We start from the raw sequence: 20,766 nt of genomic DNA on the forward strand, positions 1-20,766 counted from the left end.
TATGGTTTTTCCAGTAGTCATGTATGGATGTGAGAGTTGAACTATAAGGAAAGCTGAGAAATCAAGAATTGATGCTTTTGAACTGTGGTGTTGGAGAAGACTCTTGAGAGTCCCTTGGACTGCAAGGAGATCCAACCTGTCCATCCTAAAGGAAATCAGTCATAAATATCCATTGAAAAGACTGATGCTGAAGCTGAAACTCCAATACTTTGGCCACCTGATGAGAAGAACTGACTCATTGGAAAAGACGTTGATGTTGGGAAAGATTGAAGACAGGAGAAGAAGAGGACAACAGAGGAGGAGATGGTTAGGTGGCATCATCAACTCAATGGACATGACTTTGAGTCAACTCTGGCAGTTGGTAATGGACAGGGATGCCTGGTGTGCTGCAGTCCATGGGGTCACAAAGAGTTGGACATGACTGAGTGACTGAACTGACTGATTGATATGAGCGACTGAACTGACTGAGATCTCTCTCTCTCTCTCTCTCTCTCTCTCTATCTATCTATGGAGGGGTGGGCAGGGCACTCCCTGAGTAAGACTGCCCCCCACCACTTGTGGGTTTTGCTATCCAGTCCTTCAAGGACACTTTAAAAGGAAGAAAAAAGTCCAAAATGAGTACTACATCAAGGTGTTTCTGAATGCACCAAATTGTGAAGTTGATTCTGTGGCAGCCCCAATTTGGCAGCCAGTAGTATATTTTCCATAGAAGGCAATGGCAGCCCACTCCAGTACTCTTGCCTGGGAAAACCCATGGATGGAGAAGCCTGGTGGCCTGCCGTCTATGGAGTCACACAGAGTCAGACACAACTGATGCGACTTAGCAGCAGCAGCAGCACCAGCACCACCAGCAGCAGCAGTATATTTTCCTTAAAGACATTATAGGCTATGGATAGTGTAACCTTAATTCATAGTGTGCCTTAGTAAAAGTACAATTGGCTGCCTTTTACCCTGTTTTTCTTAGCCTCTGACTGATTTGGAAGCCTCTACCCTTGTCCTCTAAGCTTAAAGCTGCTTAGTTCTGGTATCCTTCCAAGCTCAGTTTCCAAAAGGCTATGTCCTCCTGAATTTCATAGAATAGTGTTTCACAAAATCTTCAAGTCCTAATCCTCAGTACTTGTGAATGTGAAGTGTATATTGTCAACTGTATATTCCTATTTAGGAATACGGTGTTTGTAGATGTAGTCAAGTTAAAATGGCATCATACTGGATTAATGTGGGCCCTAATCCAATGACTGATGTGTTTATGAGAATTGAGAAATTTGTACAATAACACAAAGACACAGGGAAGAAGACCATGGAATGACTGATACAACGGTTGGAGTAATGTACCTGCAAGCCAAGGAATTCCAAGGATTACTGAGAGCTACCATGAGCTAGGAGGCAAGGAAATATTAATCCCTGGAGTCTTCATAGAGAGCATGTCGCTGCTGATACCTTGATTTCAAACTTCCAGCCACCAGAGCTGTGAGAAGAAATTCTAGTTGTTTAAGCCACTCAGTTTGTGCTGATTTGTCATGGCAGCCCTAATAAAATGTATGCTCCTCCAACTAGAGCTCTGGTCCCAGTTACAGCCTAGAAAGTGATTGAATTAAGCTAATTAATATGGAGGTCTGTTTTCATCCTCACAGAAAATGGTGAACCCCTGCTGCAAATGATGTTGAAATTAGTGGACTGTCAGTAATTGTGACCAGATAAGTGAAAATGTTCAGATCATATAAAGAGGATTTAGGGGCAAGTATCTCCAAAATCTTACTGTAGAATTTGACTTCATGCTCTGTAGGTATCTCCCCTTCCCTTTATCCAAAATCAAAGGAATTAAATGATCTAGTCCCTTCCATTTCTGGGGCTCAGTTTTTTTTTTTTCCATCTGTTTAATGAGGGAGTTAGACTGTATAACCATAAGAGGCTTTCCAGCTCTAACAATTTATGGATCTAGGAGGCAGACTTAGTTAGGATTAAGGAGAATTATAAAAAGCAACCTTGAGACCATGTCTAAGGATTCATACCAATTTAGTACAGTAACTTGTACCTTCTACTGCTTTATTTTCAGTACTACCCAGTGGCTTTTGTTGTGCCTAAGAATTTGTCTCAGCCCTTGGAAACTTGGTTACCAATTTGGCAGAGAACCTTACCCGTGTTTACCTAAAACAAATAGATTGCCAGATATTTCTCCAGCAAAGATGGGTTTCTTGGAAGGCTGCAAAGAAATACAATTCATGGTCTGCAACTTTGGCAGGCCATGTACATGTCCTTTCACAGAAAAGGAAGGAGAACACTTTTATACAGGAGAAAAGAAAGTTGGGAAGGCTATGGTAAACAAAGAGTCCATGGCTTTTCATTGGCTGAGTCCTTGCCAGGAAAGAATATGAATCTTTCCTCTTCTTTTTTAGTTTTGCTATTGTTTCTAAACCAAACTTGGCCCACTCACCTGATGGGCAGCAAAGCCAATCTACTGACACTAAGTTGTGGGGAAGTAAAGTGGTAGGTCAATTTTCTCTCCCTTGGTTCTTATCTTGTCATAGCAAAGAATTGAAATGGCAGACCAGGAGAGCTTGGGGAGGCAAGGTTTATTGAGCAAGCAGTAATCAGTACCCTCTCGAGACATGAGAACAGGCCCAACCCTGCAGGAGTGGTCCCGTTCAATCTTGGCTTTCATTTTTATATCCTTTGTTCCCTCCCCTGGGGCTTTCATTTTTATATCATTTGCTCCCTCCCCTGGATGTTACTTGGGGCTTAATTGCTTGTGCCCTATGAAAATGAGGCATGAGCCTGAGACCAAACAGGGAAGCAGATGTGCCAGGCATATTTTCCCAGCAGAAGTCTTTAATCAGTTCCACAGTTCTCCTTTTTTGTTTTTTTCTTTGTTCACCCTCTGTGTGCATGTGATCTCCTAGTCATCACGTTCTCTGACTGCAATTTTGGACCTTTTTCTTCCTACTCTTAACTGCCTAACATGCCCCCCTCAAGAGATGGGAGGCCCAATTCTTTGGGAGTAGGGACACCAAGATCCCTCTGACTACTTCCTGCTGAGCTAGGGTGGCAAGGGGTGTTGAGCCTCCCCCTTTTGCTATTCTTAGGCCTTGGGGTCCTCAGGGTCTGGGTGACAGTGTCTATCTAAGGGCAAGTGGTAGATACCATCAGTATTTATCTGTAGTTCTGTGTGTTCCCTCTGGAGCATTATGGCATTTTGTAATTCGGTTACCTGGGCAGAAATAAAATGGGTTAAACAACTGATAATGCATGAAGCAACCATGAGCAGAATTAGTATGGTGACGACAGGGATCAGCAGGGGCAGTAGCCAACTCCAAATCCCTCCACTCCGAGAAAAGATCCCAAAGAGGGACTGGAGCCAATCTGGAGGTGCCCCTGCTCAATCATTAAGATCTTAGATTATTTATATAATCTTTTTGAGAACTGAAAGCTTTCTTCAATTTTGATTGAGGCGTTACCTCCAAAACAGCAAGTCTCATTCAGAATGGCACAGGTTTCTCCTTGTTCTGCAGTCAAAAGATCTATAGCTTGCCTATTTTGGAGTACCACCCCTGCCAAGCTGTATATAGTCTTTTGTTGAGCCTCTAGAGCTGATACTGTGGCTTCCCATCCCTGTTGCATTATTATTGAAATATTAAGCACTGCCCTTGTGAGGAGGGTGATCCCCACAAACCAAAAGAGCCTTGTAGCTATAGAATGTCCTATCCACAGTCTTCCCAAGATGGGATTATCACTCACGTATGTACCTCTCCAATTGGATGGCATTTGGTAAGAGGGGAGGTCGCATTAGTGTTGGTATGTGACTTCTTCTATTGCCTGTTCCAGGAATGAACTCAAGTTGGAGATAGCCCCTGAGGTTGTCCTAAGTTTTCCAGTGGTGAGAAACCAGACTCTTGGAACCATCAGGACTATTGTGCAGATCCTATGCCATTTGGTCAGGAGAATAAAGTATAGAGACCTTTGACATAAGAAATGATATCCCATTCCTACAAGGGACATTCCCACCTAATGGGGGCTGACCTAGGTTGTTAGATTTAGCCCTAGTTGGGTAAATCTGTTCCCTGTACATTGAATGGAGGCCTGTGCTTGGTGGTGATACCCCCATTTTGTATACTGTGTCACTATTGAGGGTGATGTTTGGCATGAGGGATGTATTCTCATTAGTTGATAAACGGTGTTTCAGAAGGTGAGTGAGATAATATTATGAGGGTGTGCATGGACTGGTTAGTGTAGCATGGTCTTATTCCTCATCCATTTCCACAATCTTAGTCAGGGTTTCAGAGATTTGTTCCCCATACATTCCCCAGATCCTCCCCCAATCTCGACTCAAATAGATGTATATAATTGTATGTGGGCATCTGCAAACCAGACTCCATTATTATTGTTAGGGAAGTTATTGGTATTATTGTAGGTCTAATAGCCATACACTGTGCCACTTGTTTTCTAATTTTGGGAAGAAGGTTCCATTTCCAGCCCCAAGGATTGGTGGTTAGACTTTCACATCAGGTAATTCCTTCTGAAGTGTGTCCTGGGAAGCTTTTAGCTTTAGCATATTTGAATCTAGCGACACAGAGTTGAGAGGAGTTCAGTAGCTCCATAGTCTAGTTACAGTGGGAGGATGAGTTAAGTGCCCCAATGAAGAGATCACTAGGCATCTTAATGAGTGGTTTTCCATCTCACCAAGGGTAACTCACAAAGCATATGGGCATGATGCCAGACATTATTTCAACTTCCCTGACCTTTAAAATATTTTTTCCTTCCGAGTTAACTCATTTAGGTTTTGCAGAATTGATAGTGGAACCTTACCAACTTCCATTGACTTGTGTTAGGTTGGCAAAGGGTACAGTAATGCCCAATAGGGAGCACTCAAGCAAGTTACCATTGGCACAAATTTGTTTTTTATGCCCAGATCAAGGCACACCAACAGTTACACTTGTTCAGGCACTTGGTGACCTTGGTGATGGCCAGTCTTAAAGGATGTACCTATGAATAGCCTAAGCCAGCCAGACAGACAAGAAAGAGGTGCCACATCATGCAGTGCAGGGCATGAGGCTTATGAGATCTGAGTATAATAAATATGGAAAGAGTTTCCCTGGGAAAAGCAAATCAAGAGGGTAATTGTAATAAAGTATAAGCAGAGCAGTAGGCTTAACCTGAGAAATTCAGTTTCCTGAATATTCATCTGAATGGCACTAATTTGTAGTCTTGAATAGATATCAGAGGTCTCCCAGGGGTTCAGAGGTGTACTGAGGATCCTCTTTTTCCTTCCACAGCTTGATTTGAGAGTGGTGAATCTAGGAGTTGTGTCCTGGTAGTTTGATTGCTGTAGGAGTAAAAAAGTAGGGTATGGGATCTTCCATGTAGGCTGAAGTTGAGACCCTGGAGATTTATCTTTCTGAACTTTGATTAGCACCTGGGTCCCAAGAGCATACAAAGGTGACTATTTGAGCTCCTTTGAGTCCTGATTATTTGCCCATAAGCACATCTCTCACTGAAATTGCCCAATAGTCATAGCATAGGAACAAAGGACTTGGGGTTTTGGGTTTAGGAGGAGGTCATTTACATAGACAAAAGGTCTCCCATATAATGTCTCTCAGGGGCTAAGACTGACTTGTTCTCTAGGTGCAATGCAAGTGCTAAGGAGAGCTAAAGGTAGGGCATTTCTCCACCCCAAAGAGGTCTCTTGGATTCTTTCTTATTGCTATTTTTAAAAATTGGTTGGCTCTGTCTACTTTTCCTGAGGACTGAGGTCTCCAGGGACAGTGTAGATAATAGTTTATACCTAGAGTTCATTTTTATTTATTTAAGCTTATTTAATTGGAGGCTAATTACTTTACAAAATTATAGTGGTTTTTGCCATACATTGACATGAATCAGCCATGAGAGTACATGTGTTTCCCATCTTGAACCCCCCTCCCACCTCCCTTCCCATCCCATCCCTCGGGTCATCCCAGTGTGCCAGCCTTGGGGACCCTGTCTCATGCATCAAACCTGGACTGGTGATATGTTTCACATATGATAATATACTTGTCTCAATGCTATTCTCTCAAGTCATCCCACCCTTGCCTTCTCCCACAGAGTCCAAAAGTCTGTTCTTTAGATCTTTGTCTCATTTGCTGTATCGCATAAAGGGTCATCATTACCATCTTTCTAAATTCCATATATATGTGTTAATATACTGTTGCAGTACCCGGGCTTCTCATTGTGGTGGCTTCTCCTGCTGCAGAACGTGTACTCTAGGGTGCCTGGGCTTCAGTAGTTGTGGCCCATGGGCTCAGTAGTTGTGGTTCCTAGGCTCTAGAGCATAGGCTCAATAGTTATAGTTCACAGGCTTATTTGCTCCATGGCACGTGGGATCTTCCAAGACCAGGGACTGAACTTGTGTCTCCTGAATTGGCTGGCAGATTCTTTACCACTGTGCCACCAGGAAATCCCCAAGAACACATTCTTAGAGATGAAAAGTAAGTTGGGAGGGCTATAGTAAACAAAAAGCCCATGGCTTTTCATTGACTTAGTCCTTGCTAAGAAGGGCTTCCCTGGTAACTCAGATGGTAAATAATCTGCCTGCAATGCAGGAGATCCCTGGCTGGGATCCCTGGGATTTGATCCCTGGGTGGGGAAGATCCCCTAGAGAAGGGAATGACAACCCACTCCAATATTCTTGCCTGGAGAATCTCCTGGATAGAGGAGCCTGGTGGGATATACTCCATAGGGTTGCAAAGAGTTAGATATGACTGAGTGACTAACAGTTTCACTTCACTTGCAAGGAAAGGACTCTTCTTGTTGGACTCTGCTATCATTACAGGTCCTAAGAGCTCCCCGTTCTGATCTCTGAGCTTTATTTATTTTAATTTTTTTCTTTTTAACTTTTCATTTTGTATTGAAGTATAGTCAATGTTGCAATAATTTCTGGTAAATAGCCAAGAGACTCAGCCATACATATACATGTAGCCATTCTCCCCTAAACTCCTTTCCCACACAGGATGTCTAATGAGGTGGATGAACCTAGAGCCTATTATACACAGTGAAGTAAGTCAGAAAGAGAAAGACAAATACTGTATATTAATGCATATACAGACTTTATTTAATTGAAGTTTTTATTAGATTTTTACTCTTGTTCCATTCAAATTGTTCTCTCCACATCCAATCCTCTTAGTACAGGTGGAAGAAACCTGTACTATGTTCATGTGACTTAGGAATATTGAGGAGGAACTTTAAGAATGTCAGCTCAAGGAACTATTTATCTTTTCTGGTCTATAGTTAGATAGACCTACAATTTAGTAGTTGTGAGACTGTGGGCAACTCATTTATTTTTTCTGACCCTTGGTTTCCTTATTGTAAAATGGGTTACTAGCTACCTTATGGAGTAGTTATGAAGACTGAATGAGACAATATGCATAAATATACTCAGTAGGGTATCTAATACATAATACTGTGCTATACAGTTATTTCACAGATGTTAGTTACTTCCCTCTTTTTCCACTTGGATGTCAGGACTTTGCAAAAGAAAGAAGGATTGGAATTGAAAACAGATGGTTATGTTGATAGAAAAGGAGAGGACTTGGTCTTAGCTAAAATGTGCTTCTGGCAAGAGAAAGTTTGTCTCTCTTTTAATCATTGTCTCTTTCTCTCATTCTCATTTTTGTGCTTTATATGCATTATCTCATTTTTGAATCCTAATAATTCTACAAGTTAGGTGTTATCACAGTCCCTTTTATGTAGGTGAAGAAACTGAGACTTAGATAAATTAACTTGCTCCAGACCTCACATTGAGTAAAGGTTAATGTTTATAGTGGATGCAGAATCCTCACTTCCTCCACCTTAACACTAACCAAACACACAAAAAAATACCTAAGAAAGAGTAAACAGATGCTATTTTCTTTAAATGTTAGTTTATTTTCCTTTTCTACACTACTTGATGTCTTTTAAGCTCTTTGTAGTTGGATCTATGATCACATTTATTGATAATACATAGTAACCCTGCCGGAATTTGAAGGCTGGATCAGATGATATTTCAGATTGGAAGTTCTTCTGTTTAAGCAAAGTGTTGGCCCACACCCCAACCCTATGAGTAACTGATCCTGAACAGTTTTCTTTGCAGACTTTCTTTCCCCCAGCTGAACCATCACCAAGGACGGCACCACTCAAAATCCTTCTGGAAAAATGCCATTCTCTGTCTATCTCACAGAACATCCCCATGGAGCTGGATAAAGTGGGTTGGAGGAGATCCAAGAAGCTTTGCACAGGTATGCCTTTTATGCCCTTTTTTTTCTTGAGGTGGGACATGCTTGGCAGGCCTCATGCACAGACAGATTGTGTTGACATTATCCTACTTCCCTGACAACCCTTCCCCTCAGTTCCCTAGTACTCTTCCTCATCGGCACTTGAAAATTCACATTAGTAATGACAAGGTATAGATTTTTCCCTCTCCATGCTCTTGTTTTCTTATTTGGGGCCTTTAATCTCAAAACACTCAAATATCTTGCTAAAGCCTTATTTTCCCCCCCAGGCCCTCTGTACCCAGTACCTTCTAGGTCTCATATACTCTAGTTCCCCCTCTTCACCATTTTCATAGTATGCCTATATACACCTTCCTCCTGGCCTCAAATGGACCAGTCCCATTGTTCCCATCTCCCAAGGTGTCATTCTAGCTCTGTCTCTTTTGCATCTTGCTTAGACTTACTCTCTGTGGGTACCAGGTCCTCCCCTGTTTTGCTGACCACTGACCATGGAAAGCCCCTCAAGGCTCAAGGCAACTTCATTTACCTCACTCAAAACACAGAGATTTCCCCCAACCAAAACCAGTTACCTCCTAGAGCTTCAGGATATACCTTTTCTAACTCAGGCCTCTGACCCTGCCTGCTAGACTGTTGTCACTTGCAAGTAAAGCTCCACCTTTTGGTACAACTGGGAGAATCCATGCTCTCTTACCCATGGGCCTTAGACCACACCCTAACAGTCTCCTAACAGACCCCACCACCAGTCATTTTACAGCAACATAATTTGCATGAATACTAAGGATACACAATATTTCATAACATTCCTTTCCAAAGTTTTTTATAGTGTTACAATCTCTGGGAACCTTGATCCTACTTCTCTATGAGCCAAAGATTCCCTCAATCCCAAAAGATCTGTAGCTGCTCTGAACTGGCCACTTATTTTTATTATCTTCACTTCATGTATGGAGAACATATGGGATGCTTTGACTTGGAGCTTATATCCAACCCTGTGATTCCTTGCCAGAATTCCGTTAAGGTAGAAGCCAAAGAAATTGCAAGCTTGGGTCTTTTGTAGCATCATCTCCCTCAGAAATCCCCAGAAGCCAGCAAGGTGGTGAAAGGAAAGAGTGAAGAATTCTGAAGGGAGATAATCCTTCACTGTCATAACTCTGAGGGTCCTTAGAGGTTGCTCAGTCCTCTTGATTTATGAATGGGGAAATAGGCTGATACAGGGAAAGGGACCTGTTCAAGGTCATAAGTGAGTTCATAACAGAGTTAAGACATGACTTCAAGCTCCTAACTTTCAACCATGTCAGAATGTAATTTTACTACAGTTCTAGAACAGTTTTAAACATTGGAATTACAAGCTTTGATTACTTTCAAGCTCACCTGTACTGAAATAACCAGTCACCTCCTTCCCCTTAAAGAAGATTGCAAGTAGTGGACACAAATCAAGGCATCAAAGTGGCAGCACATACCTACCAAAATTTCTAAGTCCTATGCCTAAGAATAAGGCATGCTCTCATAACCCCCTGGGAGATCAGTTTACTTCAGTCGCTCAGTCATGTTGGATTCTTTGCAACCCCATGAATCGCAGCACGCCAGGCCTCCCTGTCCATCACCAAATCACGGAGTTCACTCAGACTCACATCCATCAAGTCAGTGATGCCATCCAGCCATCTCATCCTCTGTCGTCCCCTTCTCCTCCTGCCCCCAGTCCCTCCCAGCATCAGAGTCTTTTCCAATGAGTCAACTCTGCACATGAGGTGACCAAAGAACTGGAGTTTCAGCTTTAGCATCATTCCTTCCAAAGAAATTCCAGGGCTGATCTCTTTCAGAATGGACTGGTTGGATCTCCTTGCAGTCCAAGGGACTCTCAAGAGTCTTCTCCAACACCACAGTTCAAAAGCATCAATTCTTCAGCACTCAGCCTTCTTCACAGCCCAACCCTCACATCCATATATGACCACTGGAAAAACCATAGCCTTGACTAGATGGACCTTAGTCGGCAAAGTAATGTCTCTGCTTTTGAATATGCTATCTAGGTTGATCATAACTTTTCTTCCAAGGAGTAAGTGTCTTTTAATTTCATGGCTGCAATCACCATCTGCAGTGATTTTGGAGCCCCCCCCCCAAATAAAGTCTGACACTGTTTCCACTGTTTCCTCTGTATACCCATCTATTTCCCATGGAGTGATGGGACCGGATGCCATGACCTTCGTTTTCTGAATGTTGAGCTTTAAGCCAACTTTTTCACTCTCTTCTTTCACTTTCATCAAGAGGCTTTTTAGTTCCTCTTCACTCTCTGCCATAAGGGTGGTGTCATCTGCATATCTGAGGTTATTGATATTTCTCCCAGCAATCTTGATTCCAGCTTGTGTTTCTTCCAGTCCAGTGTTTCTCATGATGTACTCTGCATAGAAGTTAAGTAAGCAGGGTGACAATATACAGCCTTGACTTACTCCTTTTCCTATTTGGACCCAGTCTGTTGTTCAATGTCCAGTTCTAACTGTTGCTTCCTGACCTGCATACAGATTTCTCAAGAGGCAGGTCAGGTGGTCTGGTATTCCCATCTCTCTCAGAATCTTCCACAGTTTATTGTGATCCACACAGTCAACGGCTTTGGCATAGTCAATAAGGCAGAAATAAATATTTCTCTGGAACTCTCTTGCTTTTTCGATGATCCAGTGGATGTTGGCAATTTGATCTCTGGCTCCTCTGCCTTTTCTAAAACAAGCTTGAACATCAGGAAGTTCACGGTTCACGTATTGCTGAAGCCTGGCTTGGAGAATTTTGAGCATTACTTTACTAGCATGTGAGATGAGTGCAATTGTGCGGTAGTTTGAGCATTCCTTGGCATTGCCTTTCTTTGGGATTGGGATGAAAACTGACCTTTTCCAATCCTGTGGCCACTTCTGAGTTTTCCAAATTTGCTGGCATATTGAGTGCAGCACTTTGAGAGCATCATCTTTCAGGATTTGAAATAGCTCAACTGGAATTCCATCACCTCCACCAGCTTTGTTCGTAGTGATGCTTCCTAAGGCCCACTTGACTTCACATTCCAGGATGTCTGGCTCTAGATGAGTGATCACACCATCGTGATTATCTGCGTCATGAAGATCTTTTCTGTACAGTTCTTCTGTGTATTCTTGCCACCTCTTCTTAATATCTTCTGCTTCTGTTAGTTCCAGACCATGTCTATCCTTTATCGAGCCCATCTTTGCATGAAATGTTCCCTTGGTATCTCTAATTTTCTTGAAGAGATCTCTAGTCTTTCCCATTCTGTTGTTTCCCTCTATTTCTTTGCATTGATCGCTGAAGAAGCCTTTCTTATCTCTTCTTGCTATTCTTTGGAACTCTGCATTCAGATGCCTATATCTTTCCTTTTCTCCTTTGTTTTTCACTTCTCTTATTTTCTCAGCTATTATTAAGGCCTCCCCAGACAGCCATTTTGCTTTTTTGCATTTCTTTTCCATGGGGATGATCTTGATCCCTCTCTCCTGTACAATGTCACGAACCTCATTCCATAGTTCATGAGGCACTCTATCAAATCTAGGCCCTTAAATCTATTTCTCACTTACACTGTATAATCATAAGGGATTTGATTTAGGTCATACCTGAATGGTCTAGCGGTTTTCCCTACTTTCCTCAACTTAAGTCTGAATTTGGCAATAAGGAATTCATGATCTGAGCCACAGTCAGCTCCCAGTCTTGTTTTTATTGACTGTATAGAGCTTCTCCATCTTTGGCTACAAAGAATATAATCAGTCTGATTTCGGTGTTGAGCATCTGGTGATGTCCATGTGTAGAGTCTTCTCTTGTGTTTCGAATAGGGTGTTTGCTATGACCAGTGCATTTTCTTGGCAAAACTCTAGTAGTCTTTCCCCTGCTTCATTCTGCATTCCAAGGCCAAATTTGCCTGTTACTCCAGGTGTTTCTTGACTTCCTACCTTTTCATTCCATTCCTCTGTAATGAAAAGAACATCTTTTTGGAGTGGTAGTTCTAAAAGGTCTTGTAGGTCTTCATAAAACCGTTCAATTTCAGCTTCTTCAACATTACTGGTTGGGGCATAGAGTTGGATTACCGTGATATTGAATTGTTTGCTTGGAGATGAACAGAGATCATTCTGTAGTTTTTGAGATTGCATCCAAGTACTGCATTTCAGACTCTTTTGTTGACCACCATGGCTACTCCATTTCTTCTGAGGGATTCCTGCCCGCAGTAGTAGATATAATGGTCATCTGAGTTAAATTCATCCATCCCAGTCCATTTCAGTTCGCTGATTCCTAGAATGTTGACGTTCACTCTTGCCATCTCTTGTTTGCTGCTGCTGTTGCTAAATCGCTTCAGTCGTGCCCAACTCTGTGTGACCACAGAGACGGCAGCCCACCAGGCTCCCACGTCCCCGTTAGACCACTTCCAATTTGCTTTGATTCATGGACCTGACATTCCAGGTTCCTATGCAATATTGGTCTTTACAGCATCAGACCTTGCTTCTATCACCAGTCACATCCACAGCTGGCTATTGTTTTTACTTTGGCTCCATCCCTTCATTCTTTCTGGGGTTATTTCTCCACTGATCTCCAGTAGCATATTGGGCACCTACTGACCTGGGGAGTTCCTCTTTAAGTATCCTATCATTTTGCCTTTTCATACTGTTCATGGGGTTCTCAAGGCAAGAATATTGAAGTGGTTTGCCATTCCCTTCTCCAGTGGACCACATTCTGTCAGACCTCTCCACCATGACCCACCCATCTTGGGTTGCCCCACAGGCATGGCTTAGTTTCAATGAGTTAGACAAGGCTGTGGTCCTAGTGTGATTTGATTGACTAGTTTTCTGTGAGTATGGTTTCAGTGTGTCTGCCCTCTGATGCCCTATTGCAACACCTACCCTCTTACTTGGGTTTCTCTTACCTTGGGTGTGGGGTATCTCTTCATGGCTGCTCCAGCAAGGCACAGCTGCTGCTCCTTACCTTGGATGAGGGGTATCTCCTCACCACTGCCCTTTCTGACCTTCAACGTGGGATGGCTCCTCTAGGCCCTCCTGAGCCCGCACAGCCACTGCTCCTTGGACCGGGGATCACTCCTCCTTGCCGCAGGCCAGGGGTATAAAGCAGGGGATATGGTCAGAGCTGTTTCCTTCCTCTCTTCCTCTTAGAAAATGAGCCCAATCCCTTAGCAATTCAAAAGCTTTTTAGCAGCTACTCCACCCCACTGCCAATTGCATCACAGTAACCCACTCCCACCATGCTCCTGACTGTTAACAGCAAATAACAAGCAAATAACTCTCCCTTAGGGAGAGTCTGGCAAATTCAGGATTAATAGCTACCTTGAGGACTGTTATGGGCTTATTTATAAGCTATGGGTGGGAAAATGTACCCCTGAGTTTGGCACTTTCACCTCAGGGATATAAGTGGTTCCCATGTTTTCAAGGTCCCAAACAGACACTTGAGTTAAAAATATCCCTAGGAAGGAGGATGATATCAGGATCCCATTTGGGAAGACTGTTTCAGCTCTTCTTACAACCTTGACTGTGATAGCAATGAGATCCAAGGATCCCATTCCTGTTAAGTTTTGTTTCAGTTCAGTTCATTTCAGTTCAGTAGGTCAGTCGTGTCCGACTCTTTGTGACCCCATGAATCGCAGCACGCCAGGCCTCTCTGTCCATTACCATCACCCGGAGTTCACTCAGACTCATGTCCATTGAGTCCGTGATGCCATCCAGCCATCTCATCCTCTGTCGTCCCCTTCTCCTCCTGCCCCCAGTCCTTCCCAGCATCAGAGTCTTTTCCAATGAGTCAACTCTTTGCATGAGGTGGCCAAAGTACTGGAGTTTCAGTTTTAGCATCATTCCGTCCATAGAAATCCCAGGGCTAATCTCCTTCAGAATGGACTGTTCCCTTGGATTGGCAGTCCAAGGGACTCTCAAGAGTCTTCTCCAACACCACAGTTCAAAAGCATCAATTCTTCGGCGCTCAGCCTTCTTTACAGTCCAACTCTCACATCCATAAATGACTACTGGAAAAACCATAGCCTTGACTAGACGGACCTTAGTCAGCAAAGTAATGTCTCTGCTTTTCAATATACTATCTAGGTTGGTCATAACTTTTCTTCCAAGGAGTAAGCGTCTTTTAATTTCATGGCTACAGTCACCATCTGCAGTGATTTTGGAGCCCAAAAAATTAAAGTCTGACACTGTTTCCACTGTTTCCCCATCTATTTCCCATGAAGTGATGGGACCGGATGCCATGATCTTCGTTTTCTGAATGTTGAGCTTTAAGCCAACTTTTTCACTCTCCTCTTTCACTTTCATCAAGAGGCTTTTTAGCTCCTCTTCACTTTCTGCCATAAGGGTGGTGTCATCTGCGTATCTGAGGTTATTGATATTTCTCCCGGCAATCTTGATTTCAGCTTGTTTCTTCCAGTCCAGCATTTCTCATGATGTACTCTGCATAGAAGTTAAATAAGCAGGGTGACAATATACAGCCTTGACATACTCCTTTTCCTATTTGGAACCAGTCTGTTGTTCCATGTCCAGTTCTAACTGTTGCTTCCTGACCTGCATATTGCTCAAGGCCTGAAGGACTTCAGTTTGTGTTTTAGTGCTCAGTCTCTGTCCTTAGATGTTTCTCTATAAACACTCTACCAGTTCCTTTCTCTTGGCTTCTAATCAGGAGTTTCCAAAGGCAGACTATTATAGTGAAAAGAATCAGCTTTTAAGTTGAACAGACCCAGGTTCAAATTTCTGTTCCACCACCTTGTGCAAATTGCATAACCTCTTTGCACCTCAGTTTCACCATCTGAGGAATGAGATGCTGGATAATATCTGACTCATGGGATCATTGTGAAGATTGATTGATTGAGTGAAACAGAATCCATTAATGTCCCTGCCACAGTTTCTGGCTTGCAGGGTGTTCAGTGACGGCAGTTTTCTTCTCCCCACTGCTCTCTACCAGTTCTGAATACCCAAGGACTTACCCCACATACACACAAACAGACATTACTATGGGGCCCAACCTGAATTTGCTACTTCCTCTGATCGTTCATTCATTTTCTCATTCACTCAACACATATTTATTGAACAAAATTAGAAAGTCAATGGAGTTTGCTCTCCAATAGCCTAGTGTGCTGGAAGGAGCAAAAATTTTGAAATCAGACATACCTGGATTTGACTCTTGGCTCTGTCACTTATTAGCGATGTGATTTGGAATAAATAACTTTACTACTTTGAGACTTAGTTTTCTTAACTGTAATGTTAGGGTAATAATTTGAACTTTACAAGCTCAAAGCGGATAGCAAACATAAAAGTGCTTTATAAGCTCTGAGGTGCTATACAACTAGATGGGAATGATAGTAATAGTAATAACAATAAACAACTTAAGAAATAAGAGTTATGTCTTATACCTATCCAGTGCCCTTACACAGTTGATTATATATATATGTAAAATCAATTATATTATGATAATATTGTGTGTGTGTGTGTATATATATATATATATATATATATGGCAATATTGGAAATGAGATTTACTTTCTAAATGAAGTAGTGAAAAAGTGGAAGTGTTAGTCACTTAGACATGTCAGACTCTGTAACCCCATCACCTGTAGCCTGCTAGGCTCCTCTACCCATGGAATTCTCCAGACAAGAATACTAGAGTGGTTTGCCATTCCTTTCTCCAAGGGATCTTCCTGACCCAGGGATTGAACCCGGGTCTCCTGCATTGGAGGCAGAATCTTTACCATCTGAACCACGAGGGAAACCCAAATGAAGTGTGTGTGTGTGTGTGTGTGTGTGTGTGTGTGTGTGTGTGTGTGTGTGTGTGTGTGTGTGTGGGCGCTTCCTACTTGAAAGGGCCAGAATTCCAGAGCAGACCCTATGAAAGCGTTACCCTTATGCATATCACCCCACATATTTGCTGAGCTGTGCTCAAACCTCTTGAAGCTTGACTGACTCAGAAGCTCTTTTGGCAATGACAATCAAATAATTTCCCACTGAGGATGGTTCATATTGATCTAGAGTGTTGGAAGGTATAGCAAGAAGAACCTAATGCCACTCAGTTAAATGGCTCTGGGGCAGTTGTAAGCAATGCTAACCAAGACACTGGCTGCAGCAAGGTAAAAACAAGCTGATGTATCTTTATCTATTAGTTTAGTATATCTGTGGTGAAGGTATCCTTTAACCTTGCTTAATGACTGAGCCAGGTGTCAGAAGACCTGAATTCTCTTACAGGTTTTCTTTTTTAAAAAACTGAAGTGTAGTCAATTTAGAGTATTATGTTAGTTTCATGGGCATGTCATAGGGATTCAGTATTTTTGTAGATTATATTCCATTATGGGTTATGGGTAAGATAATAGGTATAACTACCTATACTACATAGTATATCCTTGTTGCTTATCTATTCTATATATAATAGTTTATGTTATTAAAAATTTCATTTTTGAAGCCAACAAATGGGCAAATTCCCAAACAGTAGCAACATAGACTATTTCACAACATTTTAACATCTACTTAGCAGTCCATTTTTGCATTTTGTCTCCTCTAAGCAAATACAGTAGATTAAAAACAACAGTGCCCTTAACCCCATGTTCAGTGCCTGAGTATTTCCAGTATTTATTTTGAGCACATGATAAAGAAGAGGCAATTACTTTTCTTGAAGATTTTATTTCCATCCCGAGCTTAGCAATTACTTTAGCTTCACATTATTCTTTTATAAATGATAACCAAATGGCCTATATAAGTGATTAAAATCATAAAACTATTGTAAGCCAAGTCAATGGTATATATAAAAGTTAAAATGACAACTATACTGGTACATATTTGTTTGGAACCCTACTAAAATATACCAAAATAAGAAGCTTTAGTAAAGAATGAGGTCCTTGGGTAGACGGGGGGATGAAGAGTTATATCATCAAAAATTATTAGGAAAATTGTAGGCAAAAAAATTATTCTAAAATTATTACTAACATAATACTCTAAATAAAGGAGGAAAGAAGAGTACAACATTGGAGTGATAACAATTCAGGAAAACACATTCACCATCCATCACAGACTTGCTCACCACATCAAGAGCACAGCACCAGGCTCTTCAGGCATTGCTACTCTCCCACTAAGTTTCTTTATGTGGAACATAAACCTACATTTATGGTAAGAACAAGATTTTATACTGCTTTTTAATCTCACAGCAAAAAAGACAGGAAAAATTTTTTAGGGCCAGACTGAAACTCAGACCATGTCTGTCAGACCATGTATGTCTGTTAATCTCATACTCCTAATTTATCCCTCTCCCCTAACTCTTTTCTTTCACAATCACTAGCTTATTTTCTATATATGTGAGTCTGTTTCTGTTTTGCATGCTGATTTACTTTTTTTTTTCTTTTTTAGATTTTACCTGTAAGTAGTAGCATATAGGGAGAAGGCAATGGCAACCCACTCCAGTACTCTTGTCTGGAAAATCCCATGGACGTAGGAGCCTGGTGGGCTGCAGTCCATGGGGTTGCTAGGAGTCGGACACGACTGAGCGACTTTACTTTCACTATTCACTTTCATGCATTGGAGAAGGAAATGGCAACCCACTCCAGTTTTCTTGCCTGGAGAATCCCAGGGACAGGGGAGCCTGGTGGGCTGCCGTCTATGGGGTTGCAGAGTCGGACACAACTGAAGCAACTTAGCAGCAGCAGCAGCAGCATATAGTACATTCTTTCTCTGACTTATTAGACTAAGCATATTATTCTCTAGGTCCACCCACATCGCTGCAAATGGCAATATTTCATTATTTTAATGGTTTCAGGATCTTTTGTGGTTCCATATGCATTTTGGGAGGGCTTCCCTCATAGCTCAGTTGGTAAAGAATCTGCCTGCAATGCAGATTCTAGTTCAATTCCTGGGTCAGGAAGATCCTCTGGAGAAGGGATAGGCTATCCATTCCAGTATTCTTGGGCTTCCCTTGTGGCTCAGCAGGGAAAGAATTCACCTGCAATGTGGGAAACCTGGATTCAATCCTTGGTTGGGAAGATCCCCAGGAGAATGGAAAGGGTACCCACTCCAATATTCTGGCATGGAGAATTCCATGGACTGTATAGTCCATGGGGTCACAAAGAGTAAGACATGACTGAGCAACTTTCACTTCACATACATTTTGGGATAATTTGTTATAGTTCTGTGAATAATGTCATGAGTATTTTGGTAGGGATTACTTTAAATCTGTAGATTGCTTTGGGGAGTATGGCCATTTAAACAATATTACTTCTTCCAGTTCAAGAGCACTGGATATCTTTCCATCCCTTTTATCGTCTCCAATTTCATTCATTAATATTTTATAGTTTTCAGAGTGTAGGTCTTTCAACTCCTTGGTTAAGTTTACTTCTGCATAGCTTTATGTGATTTTTAAATGGTATTTTTAAAAAAATTTTCTCTTTCTGATACTTCTCCCCATTAGTGGAATCACTTGAGCATAACCTTACCTCCCATGCCTCACTCACCTCAGTTCTGGTGGTTCTGAGTGGTATACTAGGTTGACCAGCAACCAGAACCTCTCTAAAAGAAGCTGCAGTCGGTATTCAATCTAAAGGTATTCTTTTACCACAGATAACTTGGACCAGGGCTCCAAGACACTAGAAACCTGCAAGAACATTGGTGGATACTTGAAACCTCAGGGACCAGGAACTGAGCATATTAATGAGGTAAGATCTCTTTTCTTAGTTCCTTTGGAACTTACTGGACATCCAAGACCATTTATTTTCTCTAAGATTTCTTTTTATTAGACAAATTGCAAATATTAGAGCTTCCAGTATGTGAAATGGAGACAATTTTTTAAATGGTTTTAAAATGGGTTTATTTTATGACTATAAAAAAAAAGGAGCATTAACCTTTTCTCCCTGAGGTTAATTTTCCTATGAGATAAATTGAAGACTTTTTATGACTTCCACACACCGTCCTGCTGCCAATGTATTTGGCTGCCTTTCCTGTAGCAGACTGGATGGTGGACTGTGAGATTTTTAGGGCATATGTAATTTGATTTACTTTTATTATATTCTTTGGGTTCATAAACATGGGTGGCATGTTTATATGCATTTCCTTGGAGAAGATGTTTTATAAATGCAGATATAATACCTGATGCTTAGGAGTTCAGAGGCTTCTCTACCTCCATGTGTTCATATCCGTGTCTGTTGAGTACTTATGTGAGTGTAGTAAGTGTAGTTTTTTCTTGTTATATCTCTGTGCATGTGCATGCTTGTTCACATATACTTATTAAAATATATGCATCTTTGTCCACCTACATATCTGAATTAGAGTACTTCCTTTATGCATGTATGGTTGTCCTTGAGCATGACTACAATGTGTTTTTCTAACTGAAGTTTTTGTTTGTGTGTGCCCCCCTTTCTGTCTCTCCCTTTCTATATATCTATATATCTCTATATCAATATCTTTTTATCTGAGTTTATCTTTGGGTATTTTGACATTTGATACTTTTTTGTATGCATTTGTATCAATGGGCTTCTTAATTGGCATCTTTTTGCTTGAGGTGTGTGCCGATATCTGTTTTCTATTATGTCTCTATGTCTGCATGAGTCAGTTTATGCAGGGACAAGTATCTACAGCTCTGTGGTTAAACCCCGGTGAGAAATTACAGCTAAGAATGCAATCCCCAGAGATATCTGGCCTAGTGACTTAGCTTTCACTAATCATTACCCTCCAACTTGAATATTGTTGCTCAGAAATAGACATATAGTCACAGCAGTTCAAGCCTGTTTCATGACAAAAACTCTTGGTCAGGGAGAGGTGTCATGAAGTTGAGAGTTTTGTTTTGTTTTGTTAGTTTGGCAGTTGCAAAGTGTGGCCCAGAGGAAAAGTTTTATGGCACTTGGCTTGCCTTCTGTTTGCTGCCTCTGCTCACTTCCTTTCTTGCCAGTCTTCCCTCACTTGAGTTCCTTGGTCCAGATTCAAACTGATTCATTACTCTTAATACAAATGGCATCAACAGACAAATCTGAATGCCTGTTTTCATTTCAGCCAGATCTCCATGCTGGTCCTCTTTACTCAGAGAACAAATGATCAGCATGCTTCTAATCAATAGTTTTTGTATGCTCAAAGGCAAGAACTAGTCATGTGTGATAAGGCCCTTGCTTTGGGGAAGCCAGACTTTGTAAGGCCTCAGGAAATGAAATCCAGGGAGGTGGTTCCAGCAGGATAAATTGTCCAGACTCAGTGATTAAAGGGAATGATGGAAGTCACCAAGAAATCCTTGGGGAACTCTATGGCATTCACAATACTTGAAATACTTAAGCAATTGTTTTTGTAGTCCTGGTCCATCCTTAGTATTTTCATGAGAGTAATAATAGTAATAAAAATGGCTTACATCAAATGGTCTGGATTCTCAGAAAGAAAGGAGCTTTAAAATCGAAGGCTAGAAAGATAATATAGTTAGATGTAGTATAATTAACACAGACTTGATAATCAAGACAACCAAGTCCAATATTGGTTTTGCTATGTTAGCTAATCTTAAGATTGTTTAAGATCAACTTGAGACTTATTCTCTGACTCTGTTAAATAGG

At 41.5% G+C, this 20,766-nt stretch overlaps 1 protein-coding gene across 1 annotated transcript in view; it reads left to right on the plus strand.

Annotated features, from left to right (window-relative positions):
- Positions 1–18,993, plus strand: part of LOC106503826 — a 368,197-nt gene extending 349,204 nt beyond the window's left edge. Inside the window, exons 3-5 of the mRNA XM_018043674.1 lie at positions 8,096–8,240; positions 18,800–18,894; positions 18,976–18,993. Coding sequence (XP_017899163.1) covers positions 8,096–8,240; positions 18,800–18,894; positions 18,976–18,993 — 258 coding nt within the window. The remainder of the gene's footprint in view (positions 1–8,095; positions 8,241–18,799; positions 18,895–18,975) is intronic.
- Positions 18,994–20,766: the final 1,773 nt, after the last annotated feature.

The sequence above is a fragment of the Capra hircus genome, assembly GCF_001704415.2.
Source record: "Capra hircus breed San Clemente chromosome X unlocalized genomic scaffold, ASM170441v1, whole genome shotgun sequence".
In the NCBI taxonomy this organism is placed as follows: Eukaryota; Metazoa; Chordata; class Mammalia; order Artiodactyla; family Bovidae; genus Capra; species Capra hircus.